The 21,181-nt window shown below is 46.9% G+C and overlaps 1 protein-coding gene across 1 annotated transcript in view; it reads left to right on the forward strand.

The window, feature by feature from the left end:
* Positions 1-4,208: 4,208 nt before the first annotated feature.
* Positions 4,209-21,181, forward strand: part of LOC120837895 (alkaline phosphatase) — a 35,251-nt gene continuing 18,278 nt past the window's right edge. Inside the window, exons 1-5 of the mRNA XM_040207529.3 lie at positions 4,209-4,467; positions 7,583-7,917; positions 10,578-10,811; positions 14,091-14,289; positions 14,992-15,132. Coding sequence (XP_040063463.1) covers positions 4,341-4,467; positions 7,583-7,917; positions 10,578-10,811; positions 14,091-14,289; positions 14,992-15,132 — 1,036 coding nt within the window. The 5' untranslated portion in view covers positions 4,209-4,340. The remainder of the gene's footprint in view (positions 4,468-7,582; positions 7,918-10,577; positions 10,812-14,090; positions 14,290-14,991; positions 15,133-21,181) is intronic.

Consider the following 21,181-nt stretch of genomic DNA (forward strand, 5'->3'; position numbering starts at 1 on the left):
GATGCCTGCCGTCTAGAGAATACGAACTGGTGAGTGCACCAGGTGCAAGTAAACGTCGAGCATAAGCTGTGCGTGTTTTGTCTAGAACATGCGTAGAACTTTTTTACTAGGTTCACTGACTCCTCTTCTTCTACCTTTGCAACACCATTAGGCGATGAAAAGCATATAAAAGAAACCTTGTCTGCTTGGATTGCTCGCGGAGGTGCAAAGAATAACAAAAATATATAAAAAAAATATTACGCGCTCGCTCGGTAAGCACGGGGATGATACAACCACGGCCACTCGATTAGGACTCATACAACTCACGTGACTTCCAGCGATGCCTCTCTTCTGAGCGCCCCGACATCTTGAGGTACACACTCGCACTCATAGACAGGCATGCACACGCACGCACAACACAAATATCGTCGAACTGTTTGTTTTTGTTGTTACTTAAGCAGGGAACACATGAGCGACAAAAACGGGCGCCGCGCGGCAGTTTCCGTGGAAACTTGCGCTCACGCCGTTACGTAGCGCCTTGGCATAGGTCCACGTCGCAGCGTCCTGGGCTGTTGCTATGGGAACCAGCGCGCGGCGCCAGTTTTTGTAGCTCATGTGTTTGTTCCCGCTTTACACTGCGGGCTGAAAGACAATCCTCTGTGGCCTCAACGGCGCCGTGTAGCGCTGTCTGCGGTACGAGCAGAAAACAATAGCGTAAACGTGTGAAAATATCGAAAGAAAAACAAATTGAGCTTCAGTTCTCAGCCGAGGTTGGGAATTTTAATTGTTTATGATTTTTTTTAGCCAGCTCTTTATGTCCCTCTTCCAGTACTGTCACATATTTCTATCCTTGTGTTATTTTCAACTTTACTTACTGTTGGTTTTACTTCAGATATACATGTTTTTTTTTGTTTTTTTTAACTTAACAAATTTGTTTAAAAAACGCCGTGAAAGTGCGGTTTGTGCATGTGAGTTTTACGGCCTGGGAGACAGAGTACGGGGGCTAATTGTAAAGATTAGTCGGCAAATAATTAAAATTAGTTAATTACTTTTTGATTCATGAAAATAGACATATGGTTGCAATTAGAAACTTGCTCAGCGTCATCGAAAACCACTAAATCAACTATTTTTAGAACGATATAACGCAAGGGCAGTATATTACGGCTTCCGTAAAAACGCTCAATTTGGACGCGTTTCTAGGTTTCGGTTTCTTATCGGAGCGCGTCTTTGCGCCCGCCCCCTCGCTTCCCTCGTAGCATGGGCGCACGTGTGTTGCGCGTCTCAGCCACTGGGGAGTAGGACCGCGGGCGCAGAGATGCGCTCCGATATGAAATCGAAACCTAGAAACGCGTCCAAATTGAGCGTTTTTACGGAAGCCGTAATACACTGCCCCTGCGTTATATCCTTCTAAAAATTGTGGATTTAGTAATTTTCGATGACGCTGAGCAAGTTTCTAGTTGGAACCATGTGTCTATTAATAATCAAAAAGTTAATTAACACATTTTTATTAATTAACCGATTGATCGTTACGATTAGCCCCCTATAATTGTAATTGTAATTAAATTACATTTTGCAAGTAATTTGCTCATATGTTCCACTGCAGCATGATAGATAGGCCGATTTTCATTGGTTTAACTGGGTAAGCGAAAAGCAACGATCGATTGCTGTGCCGAGTGCCCTGTGGCGAAGTGTGCGCTCCAGCAGTGACGTACGCAAGTGTTTTGGAGATGAAACCAAAGGAAGGGGGGAGAGAGGGGTCACAGAAAGAAGAGGGTACGTTGAGACCTAAAAAGAAAATCTGAAGTGTGACACTGAGCATGGCAGATTTTACTTGCTTACGCCACGCTCAGTGTCAGATCACAGACTTCATTTTTAGGCCTATGGTCACTGACAGTTGAAAAAACGTGGGCGTGGCCTATCGTGCTCGTGCTTTTTGATTTTTGTGAATCGTTGCGCTCCTATTGGCTACTCGCCGCGCTCTGCGTGCGCGTTTCTTAACCGATCAGTGAGTATAGCACTATCCTCGCATTTTCATTCAGGGACTCAAACCGAAAAACATAACGTTTCGGTTACGGTTACGATTAGCCCTCCCAGTTGATAACGGTTTCGTTTCTGTTTTTTACGGTTTTAATTTTTTTCGGTTTCGGTTACCGGTTACACGTTCCTAAAAACCGGTTTACTTCGGTTTTTCCAATAATTTGTTTAATTGAAATGCTAGATAGTCGTTTTATAATAAACGGTTTAAAGTAGTTTCAGATATCCAACAACATGAAATTCAAGGAACTTAGAAACCTCTTAATACTTCTAACTGGTGAAAAGTTGCACACGTTTCCAGCTACAACGCTTGCTTACTACATCTACTTACATTGTATAGTTACAAAATAAAGAAAGAAATGACGAAGACTCAGAACAGAGCAGCTGCGCGTGAGTCCATCCACAGCGTAGCGAGGAAAAATGTCAGCGCGCAAGGAGTGTTTTCTTACACCGGCAGCGTTATCACTCGTCGAGATAAGAAAGTCAGTACCAGGAACGGTCACGCTCGACACGATTACGTGCATTCAGGACGTACAGTACTATACTGAGTCACCTCGATCAGCACAATTTCGCCGAGTTGAAGTTAGATTACAAGTCCTCCGAGATACATCTCGTCCCGTCTTATCTGCTCGCACGGCCAGCCGTTAAAAACCGCCTTGGACTTTCGTGTGGAGCGGACCTACAATCGGGACCGAGTAAAATCCGAACAGCGGAGCGCATGGCCTTTGATACCCGCTGCGCAACCCAGAGGCACCTATAATAGGAACTGATAAAACTGGCATCATTAAAATAGCGCGAACGTGACAAGGACAAAAAGGCACACGTACGGCAGGACTGGCGCTGACTTCCAACTTAGTGTATTGCCTCATCCAACCAAGCAATACCATACCATCGCCTGCGAACATAAAAAAAAAAAACAGAATAATAGTTATACATTTAGATTACACGTCTACCACGCGCCTATCTTCAGAAAGAACCATCAAGAAAGGATAATTTTTTCTCAATGAGACACACCGATGGCATGCTGCCGCACTTGTCTCCCCCTTTTTCGATAAAAAACGCCTCTATAATTTCCCTCTCTGTCTTGTCCTTTGCTCTCTTTATGAACTCTGTCAAACTAAAAAGCGGTGTACACCCGGATCATTTCCAACTTTTTCCTGTTTAGCTTTCCTCCTCAACTCATAAATCGCGCATTGTACCAAACAGTTCAAGAAGTCGGAAAGGGGGGAGACCCCTCTTGCTCGGAATCTCGCTTGTGTAGCCGGACACAGCCATTGTCCCCCTAGAAGATTAGCCCGTCGCTCAAAATTCCGACTAGTTGATTTCCCCACCCCGTTCACCCCGAAGCTGACAGTGCTGTGGAAGCTACGTGCTCGTTGGGCCAGCCACACATTTTCCACGTGATCACGCTCTCTAGCGCATACCGACCCGCAGAGAATGAGGTCAGGTGATGAAAGAGAGACGGCTGATTGGTCCGGCAAGCGCGTAGCTTCCACCGCAATGTCAGCTTAGGGGTAAAGGGATTAAGTAAGGTCCGGTGTCGTGTAACGTGCGCTTGGGCCTGGTGACGCGCTGCGGGGGCCCGGTGGCTAGTAGGCCGGTGACGCGCTGCGGGGTCCGCGGATGTATCACAGTGAAAAAGCGGAGAGTTTACGAAGGAAAGGAGGTACGAAATAGTCGGCTATGTTTTGCAAATTTTCGTAGCGAAAGTCAGGCTTCTGACTTTCTACCTTTGTTCTTTTGGCCCACTGAACGATGTGCTATTAGTAAAATCCCAATATAAATTGATTTACTCCAGCCCAAAATTCGTTTCATGGGCCCTTTAACGTGCTCAGCAAGAGGACCACCCAAATTGCTTCGTACCGACAGATTATTTTCGCGCGCTGTGTCATTGAAACACCGACCCGTTTGTCCAATGTAAATGCGGCCACAGCTAAAAGGAACCCAAGGCGCGTGTTTGTCCTTGTCAAGTTCGCGCTATCTTAATCATGTCTAATACGAACCAACTAGCCCAATCAAAAGTCGTGTAAAACTGCGGAGTGGAGATAAGGGCTGCGAAAGTGTGCGTGCACACATCAGAGCGGCGTTTCTCGAATCGCGTGAGCGAGGGCGCCACAATCCGCAGAAACACACACGGAAGCACGGTAGCACCGCCGGCACCGCTTCCAAGGACGGCGAGAAAGAGAGAGAGGATTGGAAGTAGCAACGAACAAAGTCTGTAAGGCGGTGTCTGGGCTTTCAGCCTCGCCCGCCCATCAAAACGATACAGACGCGATACGCCTCGCCTCGTCCAGACGCGTCGTCTGCTAATCCGAGTGCAGCCGGCTATGCTTGGGGCATCGGGTATGGCCGCCGTGGGACCGGTGTTCTTCGCTCTAGTCCTGTTCCTTGGTTCTGCGACCGATGGCGGCGAAGGACTATCTTTCTTTCCCGTTCCTGACGCGGAAAAGGAAGGTGAGTGGAAGGCACGTCGTGGGTCGAAGGCTTGGCGAAGAAATTACGCGTGTATGCTCGTCCGTGTCGGCCCGAGGGAGTGAGCACGTCTCCAACACGCGGCCATGCAATGCTGCCATAAACCGGCTGTTTGGCGTTTCTGTAGCTACCGATCAGACATGAGTCATGGTCATATACCAGCGTTTGTCAGCGTCTATCATCGCAAGCGAGACAACCCGTTTAAAAAAAGAAACAGTTAAATCAACAAAGTCAGAGTGCAGCTCGCCCTATCAGAGCGATAAAAAATATGCTGTAGTCATTTTTTTAAGTGTTTTTTTTTTCTTCTTTATATTGTTTGAGTGTTGCGTACCGAAAGGCGACCTAAAATGTTTTATTTTCGGGGCAAGTGGCGCTCTTCGAAGTTTGAGAGCTACGAGCATATCGGTGGTCAGCCTGTGGCAGTTGGCACGAGCGCCAGCACCTCAACCGTTTCTTCTACTTGAACATTACAAAAGTGCATGGTATAATAACCTACGTGCGATGGGACCGTGCTAATCACAGTATACTGAAGCAAAAGACCGACTACGCTAGCTGGCGGAAGGCGGAAATGACGTACATATATACCAATGGACCTTTTTCGAGTAACGAGCGCCGTCTGGGGAGTCGTCTGCGAACCACAAATGAAAAGCAGCCCAACATGCCTTCGCCCGCCAAAACACATTGGCATCGTGTTGTTGTATCAGTTTTCAGTTCTTTTTTCCTTCTACTATCAATACTAAAAAACGAAGCGTCAAAACAGACGCGCGAAGATAGATGCTGAAAACGTTGGTCGTGCGGGACGGTGCCCCGCGAAAATGGCGACAGCGGGAAGATAGGCCTAAGGAGAGGGTGTACGCATGCGCAGAAACTTACTCGAAAAAGGTTCATTGGAGGATACAGTCTAAAGGAGGCCACGCCACCCTGCGAAGATGTGAACGATGGTTCAATCTGTGCAGAAAGAACTGGCACGGCCTGGCGGCCAAACCGTGAACCAAAGAAAAAGAAAATGAAATTAACGTCGTTTGGCTTGGGAATTAACGTCATTTGGTCTTGAAGTATAAATTCCGAGAAAGCAATAACGGGGCAGATGCCGAAACTGACATGTGCGATCACTGTCAAATATTGGCAGACATCAAAAACATAATCTAGGATTGTCCCAAAAGTGACATCAAGCGGAAACTAGCTTTGAATGCTCTACGGCCACAAGAAAGACCATCCTGCCTAAAGGAATGGGTTCTTCCAGACGGCACCCCCCAGCACAGAAAAGCAATTTTAGACTCGCGGACAGGGTTCATCAAGTCCGCCGGACTTGATATTTACATTTAGTACCAATCCCTCCTTCCCCTCTCCCTGTAGCCAATGACGAGTTCCGAGGGCAACAGGTACCCCACCTGAAAATAAAACATTTTCTAATTCATGGCTTGGGAATACCTAAGGCTAGGAGCCAGGTTTATAGAATCTGACGATGCCACCTGCATAAAAGGGCCTTGGCCTTAGCCTCAACTCTCAACTTGGGTACCACATTTTAGCCTTATATGCTGATGCGCCATTAGCCCCCCCCCCCCCCCCCCCCCCCCCCCTCAATCAATACGAGTACAGTCTGCGCGGACATTAACAACTCGACGTATTGCTGGGTTTCAGCAGTTGTGTGAGCTGAAACTTCAAACACCGAAACGTATTGCAAAGGCTTATCGTCAACCAGTCAATCAATTTCCGCTGATGAAAGCAAGTCTTTATTTAATATTAAGTTGCGCAGGTTACAACAGTACAGAAACAGTCAAAACGTCTGGTTTGCGTCTGCCACGCTCTAAAAAATATACATTCTTGAAAGGTTCTTCGATCGCCCAAAGAACCTTTTTAGCTCGTGAAGAACGGTTGCTGCCTCAAGCACTATCGCCTTGGTGAAAGTGCTTGACTAACAGGGCGATGAGGAACTCTTTCGTACCAAAAGAAGCTTCGTGAAAAACCCCTTAGAGGTTTTTCACGAAGAACCCTTTTAGGGCGTGCTTAAAATAACCCTTTGGGTACAAATAATGGACTAACCGTATAACCCCTAAAAGTACTCTTATGACCAGGTATATATATATATATATATATATATATATATATCTACAATGCACCTTGTTTTTGAGAGTTACAGCTTAGTAATCCCACGAAGTCTGCTACGAATACAAAGAAACGACAAAAGCAACACCAAGTATTTTATACAATCTTTTGCGAATGAGTTATATAAAGGACATGTTTAACTCTTTCGCGAAAAATTGTAGGCAATACCAACGCGCTCCCTAAAAAAAAAAGAGTAGCAAGTATTGGCTGGGAAGTAACCACAATTTTTGCAGCTTACTGATAAACGTTTTCTCTAGCACGCTGTGTTAGGTCGTACGTCCATATATGTCTCTGTCACGCGCGTTCATTCGAACGTCTCTTCTTTTTGACGCACACAGTCTTTTTGTTTTCCTAGTCCACGAGAAACCATCGAATGCTGACGAACTGCAGACGTCATACAAAAAGCAGTCTGCACAAACTATTTGAGGCCTTCCTTTTATGACGGTCACGTTGATCACACAGAAATTGTCTGCATACATGTTCGAAGCATTGGTGACAATCAGTTCGTCGAACGACGTTTCATCGACAGTTTATTTTATCGAAAGGCTTCCCGCATCCGTTTTATCGGCAGACTTTACGACGTTTCGTCGAATACGACCCTTCTGTTTTCGCCAAAAAACTTTTTTTGTCTCGCCCGGTTTACCGGGGGGAGAAAGGGGGGGGGGGGGGGGGGGGGGGGGCTTGGAGGCCTGGCTGGGCAAGATGCCTCAGAGGATCACGCGGTAGCTTACTGCAGCTTGGCAAAAAAAGAAAAAAAAAGATGTTGATTAAACGTCGCAGGGGCATGTCTCCACAGGAAGAGCTTCCATGAAATGTACAATGTCGACGAACCGTGTATTTATAACCTGTCTGCATGAAAAGCTGTCCAAAAAACGTGTTGCGATGAAACGATAGGAATCCTCGAAGCGTGTATGAAGCGTGCTTGGAACACGCTTGAGACACATACTGCAGCGAAGAGCGTGGCTCCTGTATGATTTACGATCTCACGCAGCGAAGTCGAGCTTCTGGTTCGACCAGGGCATGTCCGATATCGAGGCTCGCCTCAAGATCCAGCACAGCACCGGCCTGGCGAAGAGGGTGGTCATCTTCCTGGGGGACGGCATGGGGCTGTCCACGGTGACCGCGGCCCGCATCTACAAGGGACAGAAGCAGCGCAAGGCCAGCGGCGAGGAGAGCGTCCTGTCCTGGGACGCCTTCCCGCACGTGTCCCTGTCCAGGACGTACGGGCTGAACGTGCAGACGTCGGACTCTGCCAACACTGCCACGGCCTACCTTTGCGGGGTCAAGGCCAACTACGAGACGCTGGGCGTCGACTCCAGAATACGGGTGAGGCTGGGGAGCTCATCTTTTTGGCGATAACGGTGGCGGATAACGGGAGTCGGGTTAGATTACGGGACCTATGCGCCTTTCCAGCGCTTATCAGCCGGTCGATAAATTCCGCGGCCGTAGACGGACGCGCGGCGTCTGATATTCCGCTGCAGAGAGTTACGGCGCTTGTCCAGTACGCGCTGCACAGCCCGGGAGGCAAAATGGAGGCGCACAGAAGGCGATCTTTTTCAATGGTCTATGCACGTGTACGAGTAGCAGAGAGATACCGAAGTTAAAGGAAAGTTTTGTATACAGTATTCAAAGACGGAAGAAGTGGGGTTCGTCGTGGTTGTTTCCGAAAGTTTGTCGACAGGGATCGAGTCCGAGCACTTCGTCGCCTTCCGCTGCCACTGAGCGTTTCTCGTGCCAACTGCCTTGCCTTCGACAAATGACTGACAAACGAGCATTTAAAAAAAATAACAGCTGCCACGTTTTAAACGCTAGTCTGGCCACTCTGGATAGAAAATATTTTGATGGGCACCAGAGGAGAGATTGTAAGACTGCTGGAAATCATCTCGGGGGATTGAATGATGTACAACTAACTGACACAACTGGGGTCAGGTAGAACGGAGGAAAATTGGGACTCCCTCCCACGTGGCTCCGGCGCAAAGTCTCAACCCTGTCTCCCAGTGGGTCCGGTGCTGGGGTAGCGCCGACTAGGTTTGACCAGAGGAAAATTGGCGACTCCCTCGTCGTAAAAAAGAGGCGGAGGTGACGTTTTTAGTTTTTTTGGGGGGTGATCCAATCACCGAAGGTCATCCTGGTCATATCCCACACCGCCTAGTGATAGTTGCGAAATCGTAGAGGGGAAGTGAATTGGCTTAGAAGGGCAAAGAGAAGAGTCATACTTTTTTTTTTCTTAGTTTCTAGGCGAGGTAGCGAAGGCTATCGCCCAATATAATGGGCACAGCCGTACCCCCCATATAAAGTGTACATCCATCCATCCATCGCTTTTTGCATTGAGCAGATTTTCTTCTGTGTAGTTTTATTTTGATGTGTTTGGCTCTCCTCTCTTACGTCCGAAAATGTGCTGTGTACCACATATTAGGCCATGAGCTGTTTGCGGACACATATAAAAAAAGAAAAGGTAATTATTGTTAGTAGTAGTAGTATCGACATTTTAAACACAAAATGGACAAACCGAACCTGAAAGCCTACATTTATATACCTGCACACTAAGGATGACGCTGAGCAGAAGACTTCAGTCGAAAAGAGAGTGAAATATTTATTTATTTATTTATTTTACCCTCAGGGCCAGAGGCATTACGAAGGAAAGTAAGCACGCAAAATAACAGTGGAAAATACAAAATAGTTACAGAACAGGGAATACGAAGCGTAGGTGATGTTTTCATTTTTTTTTTTTTTTTGCCCGATCTCCCAAAGGTTATCCTGGTGATGTTTCGAGAGAGAAAGAAAGCGCGACTTGCGAAAAAGGATATACTAACGTGGGAGTCACAGCCAGAAGCTGGACGATCATCGTTAGTTGGGAGAAGGGGGGTGGGAATAACAGCTGATAGGGAGAGAAAATTCGCTCTAAATGGCGGAAGTAATAATATGTTTTTGTTTTTAGACTTCGGCTAGGTGGCACGAGCTACCGCCCGTTACGAAGGGTACACATTCACATCCATCCACCCAGGCTTGACTATCAGACGATCAACACACGCCATAAGCAAGACGGCTGCGATCAGAGGCCAGCAACGTTACTAGAACACTCACTTGGGAAACTCGCCGTCGAAACCTGGGCCGCTGGCGTCCACTGAGTCGGAGCTAAATACGACAACAGCGCCACTCTTTATCATTTGCCTGTACTGTGGTCGCCTTGAGCTTTTGGAAAGCATGTTTTTGCGTAAAAACAAACGGAAAAGACTCTTTTTGTATGAAATTTATTGGAGTTTAGTACTAAATAATGGGCGCGTGATGTTTTTAAAATATTTAGATTGCAGGGTTTTGCGGCACAATTAATATTGTTTTTATACAACCATGCCTCAGCGGTGATTTCAGGTAGCGCGTCCCGACCTAGGTGCATTTTAACTTCGGTAGTAAGTCGCGGCGCGTTCGTTGGGGAGACGGGGGTGGCGCCCTTGTAACCTCTTCCGTTGTATCTGTTTCGGCTCGAAAATGGCCGATTAAAGCCAAAATAGAAGTAACGTACAGTTCCTCGAGTGGCCGCTGCGGGAGAAATGGCGGCGTTGTATTCGTCATTAGCTCGGTTCTGGAGGACAGATCGGGGCCACTTTTTCAGACAAGTCTCTATGGCAGTTTCCCAACTGAGTGTTTTAGTAACGTTGGAGGCCAGCTTACAAACGCGCCAAACCCTAGAGTCTTGTGTGTGGGTGTTTACCGCCACCAGCTGATACGTCGAACATTGAAGTAACTCCCTGGGTGCGGCCAGCGGAACCCGCAATACGTCACCTGTGTCGTCACACCCCTTGAAAATAAATATCTATGTTTCGGGCGCCGGGACCCGCTTTCCTGTTTGGTTCGGACCGCCCTTGACCTGCCGCGAGCCCTATCAGAGTTCCGAAACTTCTGCCCGAGTTGAGCCAAACTTTTGAGCCAGACTTCATTCCCCGGTCGGCGTAGGCGCCGATCTAAGTGATCCGAATCTCCTCTTCCAGAGCGGAGACTGCCACAGCGACCCGAGCACGCACCTGCCGAGCATCATGCAGTGGGCCCAGGCGGCTGGCCTGTGGACGGGCGTGGTGACCACCACCCGGATCACGGACGCCACCCCGGCGGCCAGTTACGCCCACGCCGGCTACCGCAAGTGGCAGTCGTCCGTGCCCGACGGCTGCGCCGCCAAGGACATCGCCTACCAGCTCGTCCACAATACGCCGGGCTCACAGTTCAAGGTATTCGACCCACGCCTGCTAGCGCCTTTTCGCGGATGTCTCTCGGAGACATAAACGCTCGGACTTCTATACGGAAAGCAAGTCGTCTGCGTCTTGCGCATGAGTTGCAGTGACGTCAGAACGACGCCGAGCTCTGATTGGCTTTCATTGAAAGCTGTGCTAGATGCCTTGAGATCTACCCACTATTTGTTTTAATCCGCTAATAATAATAATAATTGGGGGGTTGTGGGGATATTTATACAGCGTGTAGTTGGTCTGCCATTAAAGTTGCGACGAGTCACACGCTGTAGATGAGCAATTTAGCGAGTGCGGTACAACCGCTAGCCTGGGGTCTTTAACGTGCGGCACCCGGTACTGATACACGACCGCACGCCGGTACGATGCTCATCCAGATCGAAACGGGCAGGGGTGGGGCTCGAACCCAGGATCCCTGGGTTCTGCAGCGCGAGCTTTCGCTCCACGCGCGTCGAGCTGGGTGTGCGCTTTAACCCACTCGGCCACCGATCCCCCCCAATCAGCTAATAAGATTATAATATAATGCAACCTAGCTGTGTATGGAAATTTATGTTTGTCCTTTGTCCCTCTTGTCCAGGGATTATTATCGGCAGCCAATAAGAGCTCGGCGTCCAGGCATCACCGCAACCCCTGTGCAAGAAGCAGACGAACTTACGCTCCGCATTAGCATAAAAACTAATATTTATTTGTGATCCTCAATGACACACCAGAACAAACATTATCCATGATGTTTATACCTTGAGACTGGGAAGAAATTTTGACAATATATTAGAAGAAACCGAAAAAAAGTGACAGACAAACATTGTCGTGGCAAACGGAGTTGTCGACGTAGGGTTAACACAAAATACTGGATGTTTTGTGTGTGACACTGACACCCCCCAATTTTTTTTCCCTTTTTTTTTTTGTCAGGCGATTCATTATGGTGTCGGAAGACTACCCAATTAATATTTTGCTACAGAGTCACGTATTTTTTTAATAAAGCAAAAAAACGCAACTGCGCCAAACCGAAATCGAAACGGAGAAGTGGAGAGGATAGCGTGAGTGGCGGAAGCCACGTGACTACACCCGACCGTGCGTTTTTTTTTTCTCTTTCCGCACGTAGCAGACGAAATGCGTCCGTTCGCCGTGGTATTCCATTGCAGTTATGTTTGTTCCGCTCGCTGTTTTGTACTTCAAGATGAGTTGTTTTGTACATTTAAGTGTTGGCCATTAGTAGTGAGTGCCGGAGTGCCGTGGTGAATTCCCGTAACATAATAGCGCATTGTGTTGTCTCCTTCCTACTCTTCGTCCCTGTCGTGAAGCGCTATTTTGTTCACCAAGTTTCAGTACCAACTCGCCCAAGAATCCGCATTACTCAACTGAATTCCCGTGATCAGCTCCGAAAAGAATACTCCCAAGATGTTGCGTGAAGAGTTGCCTCACATGTCCTGCATCTGAAAGTGGCCAGAGTGCACAAGTTTCCGAAACATCAACGGGTCGGGATCAATGGCTGGCTGCAATTCCTGTACAACCATTACGCGAAGCTCGGAAAGCGGGCGCTACCCGACTCATATGCTCCTTGCGTTTTGTGGAAAATGATATACACTGAGTTCGCAGGTGTCAAAAATGGAATCCATACCATTTAGTTTAGCGACGTATCGTCCACAACAAATTTTTGTTTTTTCTGTGATAATTGTAAAAAAAGAAATGTTAACATCGCAAATGCTTGACAAAAAATATAAAATAAAAGGTACACCCACACCAGGAATCGAACCCGTGCCCTCTGCGTGTAAAGCGGACGTCTTTCCACTGAGCTACTGAAAGAACTCCTTCATGCATAGTAATGCAGCAGGTCGACTGTATGTTGGAAGTTTGCTGCCGATTTCCCTTCAATACATGCACTCTCGGCTTGAAGTCGAGCAGCACCGCGCATAGGGCACATTCGCACCTCGTAAAGTAGCCGTACGCGTGCGTATTCAACTCGAAGTACGCACTTCGTGATTGACGTTTGAGCGAGCGATGTTTTCAGCCAGGAGAAGGGACGACGGCTCGGCGACGTCTTCGTGCAATCGGCTTGCTGGTCGGGCGTGTCGTACGGGATGAGTATCAGTTCTTTTGATTGGTCCGAAATTTCCCTTTCGAAGAAAGACAAAATTCGCCAGTACCGTGAACGACAGTTCTGAAGTTGAGGTCCAACGCCCGTCGTCCGCTGCCATCCGCTAGTGCTAGTCCCACGATACGCGAAACGACGCCATGTTGAGAATTGTGCAGTGAACGCACAGAAAGCTTCCGGTTGTCTGTGCTACCTTTTTTTTTTCAATCAACGTATTTACAGCTTTTTTGAAGCCACAAAAAATGGGTTGCATATTTTTTCTATTTTTAATAATGAGTGTGTGCCTTCAGTGACGCACGACTTTGATTAAATTTGGTGGCCGCATCGATACCTTAGAAAACGGCCCGTGACCGCGGAAAAGAGAGTGAGCGAGACTCGAACCGGCCAGTTCTTGCTCGGCGGTTTTCGGGTGGAAAGAAGCCGAATTTCGAGCCGCAAATTCTGTTCTGGGTAGTTGGGCTCTCATATGTCACGTACAACTAAAAACCTCGGCGAGCATAAATACCCTGTCAGTGTCCCTTTAAAGATGGTGTTGCACGGAGAAGCATCCGTGCCTCGTGTGAAGCTTGGACACGCAGCACAGGAAGCACGCAAGTAGCAATGACTTTAAGTTGTAACACTTGGGCCGTGTCCCAAATGGACTCCATTTCACTTTAAGCGAATATTTTGTACCTTGACGTTTGAGACTACATAGTCACAAAAAGTGTATTTATCTGTTTATCGCGTAATGTAACCCGTGGAAGTGACTCGGACCTATACTCGAGTAAAATTTAAAACACAGTTAACAAAACTTAGTCAAACGCAGCTGCTTGATTAGGCATCAAAAATATTGACTACAGCAGAAGAGAAAAAAAGAGCATCTCAGAAAGCGTAAAGCAAGCACTCAAGAAAAGCACGAAAAAAGGATACTCAAAAACAAAGAGAACTTTTCGCATTGCGGTGAGAAAAGCCACGTTGTCCATCATTTCTACAACCTCTGAAGACAGTTGGTTCCATTCGCCAATAGAAAACTATTAAGAAAAAGGAAAGAAGTGCCTCACTGCCGTTTTTAAAGACCAGCAAACCTAAGACGAAACGAGGTGCTGTAGAGACTTCACGTCCTAGAATAGAACTCAAGCTGTAACTAATGATAGAAGTGGGAATAACTGAGCAATGCACGCTTGCGCCGACAGGTTATCCTGGGCGGCGGTCGGGGCATGTTCCTGGACAAATCCATGAAAGACGAAGAAGGTCAACCCGGGGATCGAGCCGACGGCCTCAACCTCATCCAGAGCTGGAAGGACTCCAAGAAGGACTCGGCCAACGCCAGCTTCATTTGGACACGACAGCAGCTACTCGGTGTCAAACCCGAGAGGACTGGGTACCTGCTCGGTAAGGTCGCGGCGCCATGCTTGGAAATGAAAAGAAAAATGAGTTTATTGTTTGTGTTTAGTAGCAGTATCTCAAATGGTGGTGTAGCTTTCGCGCTGCATTCGCGTAAATATAGACGAATTACCCGACCCTTCTTGTATTGATTTTTCCCCGTGTGTATTGCTTTACATCCTCATTACCCTAGAAAATAGAAATACCCCGTGCGTCCTCACACTTCGCGAAGTTAAGCCTGTTGGTAGAGGATGCCCTCGTCATACACAGATAGTGGAGAAATGGGGGTTGATAGAGACTTCCGGTCACTTACTATTATTGTCACAAAAAGCTACCCTCCCCTCCGCGAATGAATAATTGATTTAATGAATTATCGAATGAATGAATGATTTATTTATTCTATGAGTAAATGATTGATTGAATGAATAAAATACGAAATAAATTAATTATTGAATGAATGTTAGAATCATCGAATTAATGATTGAACTATTAAACTAATCGTTGTTCAATTGAATTAATAAAGGACTAAACTAACGAATGATTGAGTGGATGCTTGATTAAATTGATGACATAATTAATTCAATATTCAACGATCGACTTTCCGCTTTACGAAACCATTTTTAGCCATTGTTTTGGAGCATTGTTCGCAAATAGAAGCGGCCACGCCATATGGGACTTGGTTTTGGATTCCTCGCTCATCTCTTGTGCCAGGTCTGTTCGACAAGGACCACCTGCCGTACGTGCCGGAGAGGAGTGACCCGGACACAACCAAGCCCACCCTCCCCGAGATGACGAAGGTGGCGCTGGACATTCTGCTGAGATCTCCGTCCGGGTTCGTTCTTCTCGTCGAAGGTATGTGTAAGCGTATCGACCCTTCTGAAGTAAAGAACAAAAACCGCTTTTGCCTGCATTTTCTAGTTTTTATGAAAAAAATAAAAAGAAATGGACAAAGATTGAGGTTTTCGGCACCTCTCAACTCCTTCATCATCTTCCGAGTCACGTGCGCTGTGACGTCGATGGGGGTCGCGCGGGGTTCTGGTGAAGCTCTCTCTCTAGAGCCACCAGGAGCAGCGGGTAACTCACCCGCCCGCAACCACGTGACCACGTGCTTGCGCAGCGCAATCAACATGGCGAGAGGAGGAAAGTCTCGTCCGGGTCCGGCCATCCCCCTCCCCCTTTGGCTTCTGACGGCTGTTCGCGGTAGCAGATACAGCTCACGGTTTTGTGGAACTAGGATAGGTGGTGCCACTGAAACTCTATTTAATTAAAGTTTTGTCGATGATACCAGGTTTTTGACGCATTTATACTTATGTTGGAACGACAAAATTTATAGAAACATTAAATTTTAATAAAAAAAGTCGTTGCACAACTTGTTTTTTTTTTTTTCCCCTTCACAACTTCTTTTTTGAAGTCACGCCACGTGGTTCTCATGGCCGCCGCTCGTGGCTGCATATCGGGAAATATTGTAATTTGTGCCTCGAGATTACGCGGCGGAATCGCAACATTTTGAAGGAAGGATTCGTGTTTCTGTCTTTTGTGACAAGATAATGTCAAAAGTAGAAGATGAAATTTTTTTCAACGTTAAAAATCGTTGCACAGCCCTTTTAAAGGGGTTACTAAACCACTTTTTACGAAAGTCTGTGAACATAACTCAATCTATAAAATCAAAACCTCCTAAAAATTTATTTATCCGTGGGCGATTTTTTTTTTTTTTTTTTATAAAAATTGGTATCAAAAGATTGACTCAGATGGCGCCATCAGACGCGGAAGGCAGGATCTGCCCTTCTTCGTCCGGTGGCGCCACGCGGTGCCGATCTTTTGATACGAATTTTTAATGAAGAAATCGGCCACGGCACAAACGTTTATTTTTTTTTTTTTTTATAGGATGCTTGGAGCTCATGGATCGAGTTACGACCATAGGTCGGCATTTTAAGCTGTCCTCACTCAAACTCATGATCACCATTTTTTACTCAATCAGAACTCACGCCCACTCACGATCAAGATTTATTAAAAAAAAGGTCATCACCAGGACTCATCCTCACGGTTCAGCACAAAACCTAAACTCACTCGCCGTGATCATCACGGTCGTCCCGCTCACAGATCCTCACGGTCATCACGCTCACAGGTCATCGCGAGTCATCAGACTCACAGGTCATCAGACTCACAGGTCATTACACTCACAGGTCCTCACGGTCGTCACACTCACAGGTCATCACGGTCCTGGCACTCACAGGTCCTCACACTCGCAGCTCTTCAGGGTCCTCACACTCACAGGTCCTCACGGTCCTCACACTCACACAGGTCCTCACGGTCCTCACACTCACAGGTCATCACGGTCCTCGCATTCACAGGTCCTGACACTAACAGCTCCTCATCGTCCTCACACTCACAAGTCCTCACGGTCCTCACACTCACACATGTCTTCACGCTCATCTTACTCACAGGTCCTCACACTCGCAGGTCATCACGCTAACAGGTTGCTTTCTTTGTTTTGATTTTGTTCCTCGCAAGCCGTTGGTTTGTCTTTACCGTGGTCGTGAGGCGGGGAAACTACCCCAAAACAGTAAACTACTGAACCGCTTATCCAATTTGAAAGAAATGTACTACGCTTTTGTTTATGTTCCGCACATTTCTACCAAATTTCGTTCACCTGGATTAATTACGAAAGAAACTAAACGCAAGCTAACGTAATTGGGTGTGTTGAACTTTCGCCTGCTGACAAGGGCAGCGGTAAAACATAAACGCGCTTTCCGACAGCTTACACAGACAACGTCGCAGTGGTTAGAACATCGCCTCGCTGTGCATATCTCGCTCATTTGTACACCAATGAACGATTAATACATATATCACCCCCGCTTCATTTTTTTTTTGTTCCACCCACACGCATTTCTACGGAAGTTTATGCAGCATATATATATATACCAGGGGTGGCCAAACCGCGGCTCGCGAGCCGCATGCGGCTCTTTGCTGGTCCAACTGCGGCTCGCAGATCCCTCGTAAGGGGACCCCCCCCTTCCCGCATTTTCCCAGGAAAAAAGAAGGGATTTCAGGCAGAATGAAGTACGGCTGCTGGCGGTTTGGCGGCCTTGTTCCTCCATACGTACTGTCGTACAGCCTTGTGCACTCATACGTACAGTCAGACTCTAAACAGAATTTAAACTTGCGCCCCCCCCCCCAGTGGCTCTTAGAAGTTTCGTGGTTTCATTTGCGGCTCTTAGGCCTGGTCGGCCTGGCCACCCCTGATATATACAATAAACATATGCATCGACCAAATTATTATTTTTTTTTTTTTTGAGGGGGGGGGGGGGGCGGTAATATTAGGTAGGGTGACGTACCTCAGGTTTAAAATATTACCATAATCCCGGTTGGCAGTGGTGTCCGTCAGTCGTGTGCTTTTCTATCAGCAGAGACCGTTGGAGGCCGAGTTTTCCTTCTCACTCGAGTTGTTACTGCTTTTGTTGATCGACCGTGCTTGCTGGAGTGGGCTGCGATTTAAGGAATCATCAGCTGGCATTGTTTTTCAGTCATCTCGGCGTTTATAAAATACTTTCAGCATTTATTATCTTGATACGTGCAGCCGTCCCTGGATTGGTTTCATTTGGATTGGTTTGGCATGGCTTTGCTTAATTTGGTTTGGAGTAGATTGGGGGTTTGGGGTCGTCTCCGTGTATCTCTTTGTCGCGTCATTCTTGGAACGCAGTTCATCGAACAAGGTTTCATAGACATATCGTTTCATCGACAGTGCGATGTTTCATCGGCAGATCGTTTCTTTGACATTCGATGCTCGACAGAGTTTGCTACATTTCGTCGACACGTGTTTTTTTTTTGTTTTTTTTTTTCCCCTTTTTACTCGGACATCTAGACGACTTTTTTTTTTCTCTCTTTCATCGACGCGGCGTTGGCTTCTTGTCGTCTCGCGTTCTTTGCAGCCCACTGCGGTGTGGACAGGGCGCAGGTTGGGCAAGCGCAAATGCTCCTCACACTTCGTACGCAGTGCGCTGTGCGCTTACGTTGCTGGAGTGGTGCGTACGGCGTGGCGGCCTTTTTGATGCGTTTCGCCGTACGGGCGCGTGCTCGGCCTGTCTAGCGGATATTGTTTTACGTAAGGAGTGTGCCCTATGAAGCTGAGGCTCGGCGCTCGGCAACCAGACGGCCAGACGTAATTGTTGCTTTCTGTCGTGCTTTTGGCTGCGTGCACACTCGAAGCTCGCGAGATGCATAACCGTCCAAAACCTTTTTGTAAGGAGTGTTCCTAGACGCGGTGGTGGCCTCGTATACCGCTCTTTTTTTTTTTTTTTTTGTAGACTCATGTGAGGTCTATTTTGTGCCCAGTAATGCACGCGAAATACCAAAACTGATGTTTTGCTTTCTCGTCCTGCAAGTGTTCCAAAAAAGGTACTGACGTAGAGGTTAACCTGTCGGTTTTGGAAGTCTTTAAGAGTCCATGAACGAGGTATTTACATTGTCGTAGCTTGTAGAGTAAGAGCTGGTGGAGATCTATCGTCTACGTCGTCTTCTTTGCCATTGGGCAGCTGACCGATTCTACGTGCTCGAGCTCTCGCTGGGAGCGTAATCTTATAGTATAAGGAGTATTCAACGAATGCCATATTTGTGGGTGCTGTCTAGAGCGCATGCTCAGAACGAGCCCATATTAATAGGTTGCTAAGACCGGCAATCTTGATTGTGGGGAATGCACGTTCCAAAAGAACCGTAGAAGCTCGCCATCTGCACGCGCTCAGCAGTCGCGCACACTGCTATGGCCGCCAGTGAATACTCCCTATTCAACAGTGTTCATCCGTGTGTACTATAGTGAACAGTTCAGGCCCGACATATCAATAGTTTCTTGTTATCAACCAGGAAAACGCAATATCTGTAAACACCTCCCGACAAAGAATGAAAACCAGAGCTCGCCGTTCGCTTTGACCCCCAATCGACCTATCTCACACACTTTCAATGCTACCACAATCAATATTGTGGTAGCTGTAAAACGCAACTTAATCGCGCCGACGCTTCGCGGCGACGCGACAGACCTGTGTGAGTCATATGAATCACAACTAGACACGCACAACTACCAGCTATATTGCGCGCGTCGCTGTTTCGCAACATTTGACTTAATCACAAGTTCCCATGAGCTATGATCTGCCAACGCTCTACATTTCATCTCCAACTTTTCCCTCACTTACGTTGATTGATTGGCACCGTTCCGCATATTTGCGGCCAACTATTTTTAACCTCCAACCTCCAAAGAAATTACAAACTCAAAGATTGTCAGGGTGCAGGCGAGCCGGTGTATGCTGATCATGATGCAAAATCCTGAGACTGGAAATGAAATTTAAAAGAAAAAGTGTAAGAAGCCTGAAAAAAGGGGACAGGACAACGTCTCAAACTCGACGTTGTCCTGAGCTAGCTGAGTATGAGACGTTTTCCTGCCCCTTTTTCTTTCAAATTTCATTCCCAGAGCTTAGTTTGAGACGTTGTCCTGTCCCCTTTTTTTCTGACTTCTTACACTTTTTCTTTCAAATTTCATTCCCAGAGCTGAGTTTGAGCCGTTGTCCTGTCCCCTTTTTTCTGTCTTCTTACACTTTTTCTTTCAAATTTCATTCTCAGAGTTGAACTTGAGACGCTGTCCTGGCCCCTTTTTTTCTGTATTCTTGCACTTTTTCTTTCAAATTTCATTCCCAGTCTCAGGATTTTGCATCATGTGCAGACTAAAATTACTATATGCCAGCGTCACTCGGGCAGCGTTCGATTGATTACTACCAGCGTACAAGGGGGTAGGGAGGCAGTTTGCCAGATCGCTTCAAGGTTTTTCCGAGCCTCGACCACCTACCTTCCCCTGGCATTTTCGTACTGGATGAGTATCGACTGTATCGTTAAACATTGCGTTAATGGGATCACTACTGCGTGATGCACGTTAAAGACCCCCCCCCCCCCCCCCCCCCCCCGGGCTGGCGGTCACAATCACTGATCTATGGTCCCACGTCACTCTACACTGGCAGATATTCCAGTACATCGTCGTCTCATTTAATTGCCTAACCAACGTCGTGCAGTCTAAATATCACACCCAAACTTTTCTAAACCTGATTTCGTGAAAACCAATGAGGCGTGAAAACGTCATTTGAAACTGAAACCGTGAAAAAACATGAAAACCGGAATTCGAACTTTGCGCACTTGGACTTTAAAGAAATTCAAAACCTTCTAGTTTTTTTCGAGTTTAGCCCTATACTTCGTTTCAGCTTCGGTCCGAGCGCGGCCGATGTTATGAGCCGAAAGGCCAATCAAACAGCGAAACAGGCACAACGTCATGCGTGCTCTCTGCAGTTGATAGGACCAGCCGGTATTCGCCGTCTCTCTGTGCGTGCTCCTCCGCCGGCTAGTCTCATCAAGTGCAGAGAGCACGCCATGATGCTGCGCTTTTTGCGATGTTTGATTGGCCCTTTGGCTCATAACATCGGCCGCGCTCGGACCGAAGCTGAAACGAAGTAAAAAAGAAAATTGAAACCTTCGAACGTTTCGAAATTTATGCAGAAATAAATTCGAAATCTTCGATTTATCGAACTTTATGTCAATAAAAATTCGAAACGTTCAAATTTTCCGAATTCATATCCAAAGAAACTCGAAATCTTCGCATTTTCGAACTTCAGATTAAAAAGAATTCGAAGTTTTCGAACTTTAGATCCCAAGAAGTTTTAAATTTTCGAATCTCTCGAATTTCAAGTTAGGAAAGTTTGAAATCTTCGAATTTCTGGAACCTCAAGTAAAAAAAAAATATTCGAAATAATTGAATCCGAATTTTTAGAAGCCGTGAAAGCTTCGACCTTTTCGATTTCGAAACTCTACGGTGTTTGAAAGTTGCGAACTCTTCGAATGGGAACCTCGGTGCGGTCGAAAATATCGAAAT

This window comes from Ixodes scapularis, unplaced genomic scaffold (genome assembly GCF_016920785.2).
Source record: "Ixodes scapularis isolate PalLabHiFi unplaced genomic scaffold, ASM1692078v2 PGA_scaffold5__190_contigs__length_132052651, whole genome shotgun sequence".
In the NCBI taxonomy this organism is placed as follows: Eukaryota; Metazoa; Arthropoda; class Arachnida; order Ixodida; family Ixodidae; genus Ixodes; species Ixodes scapularis.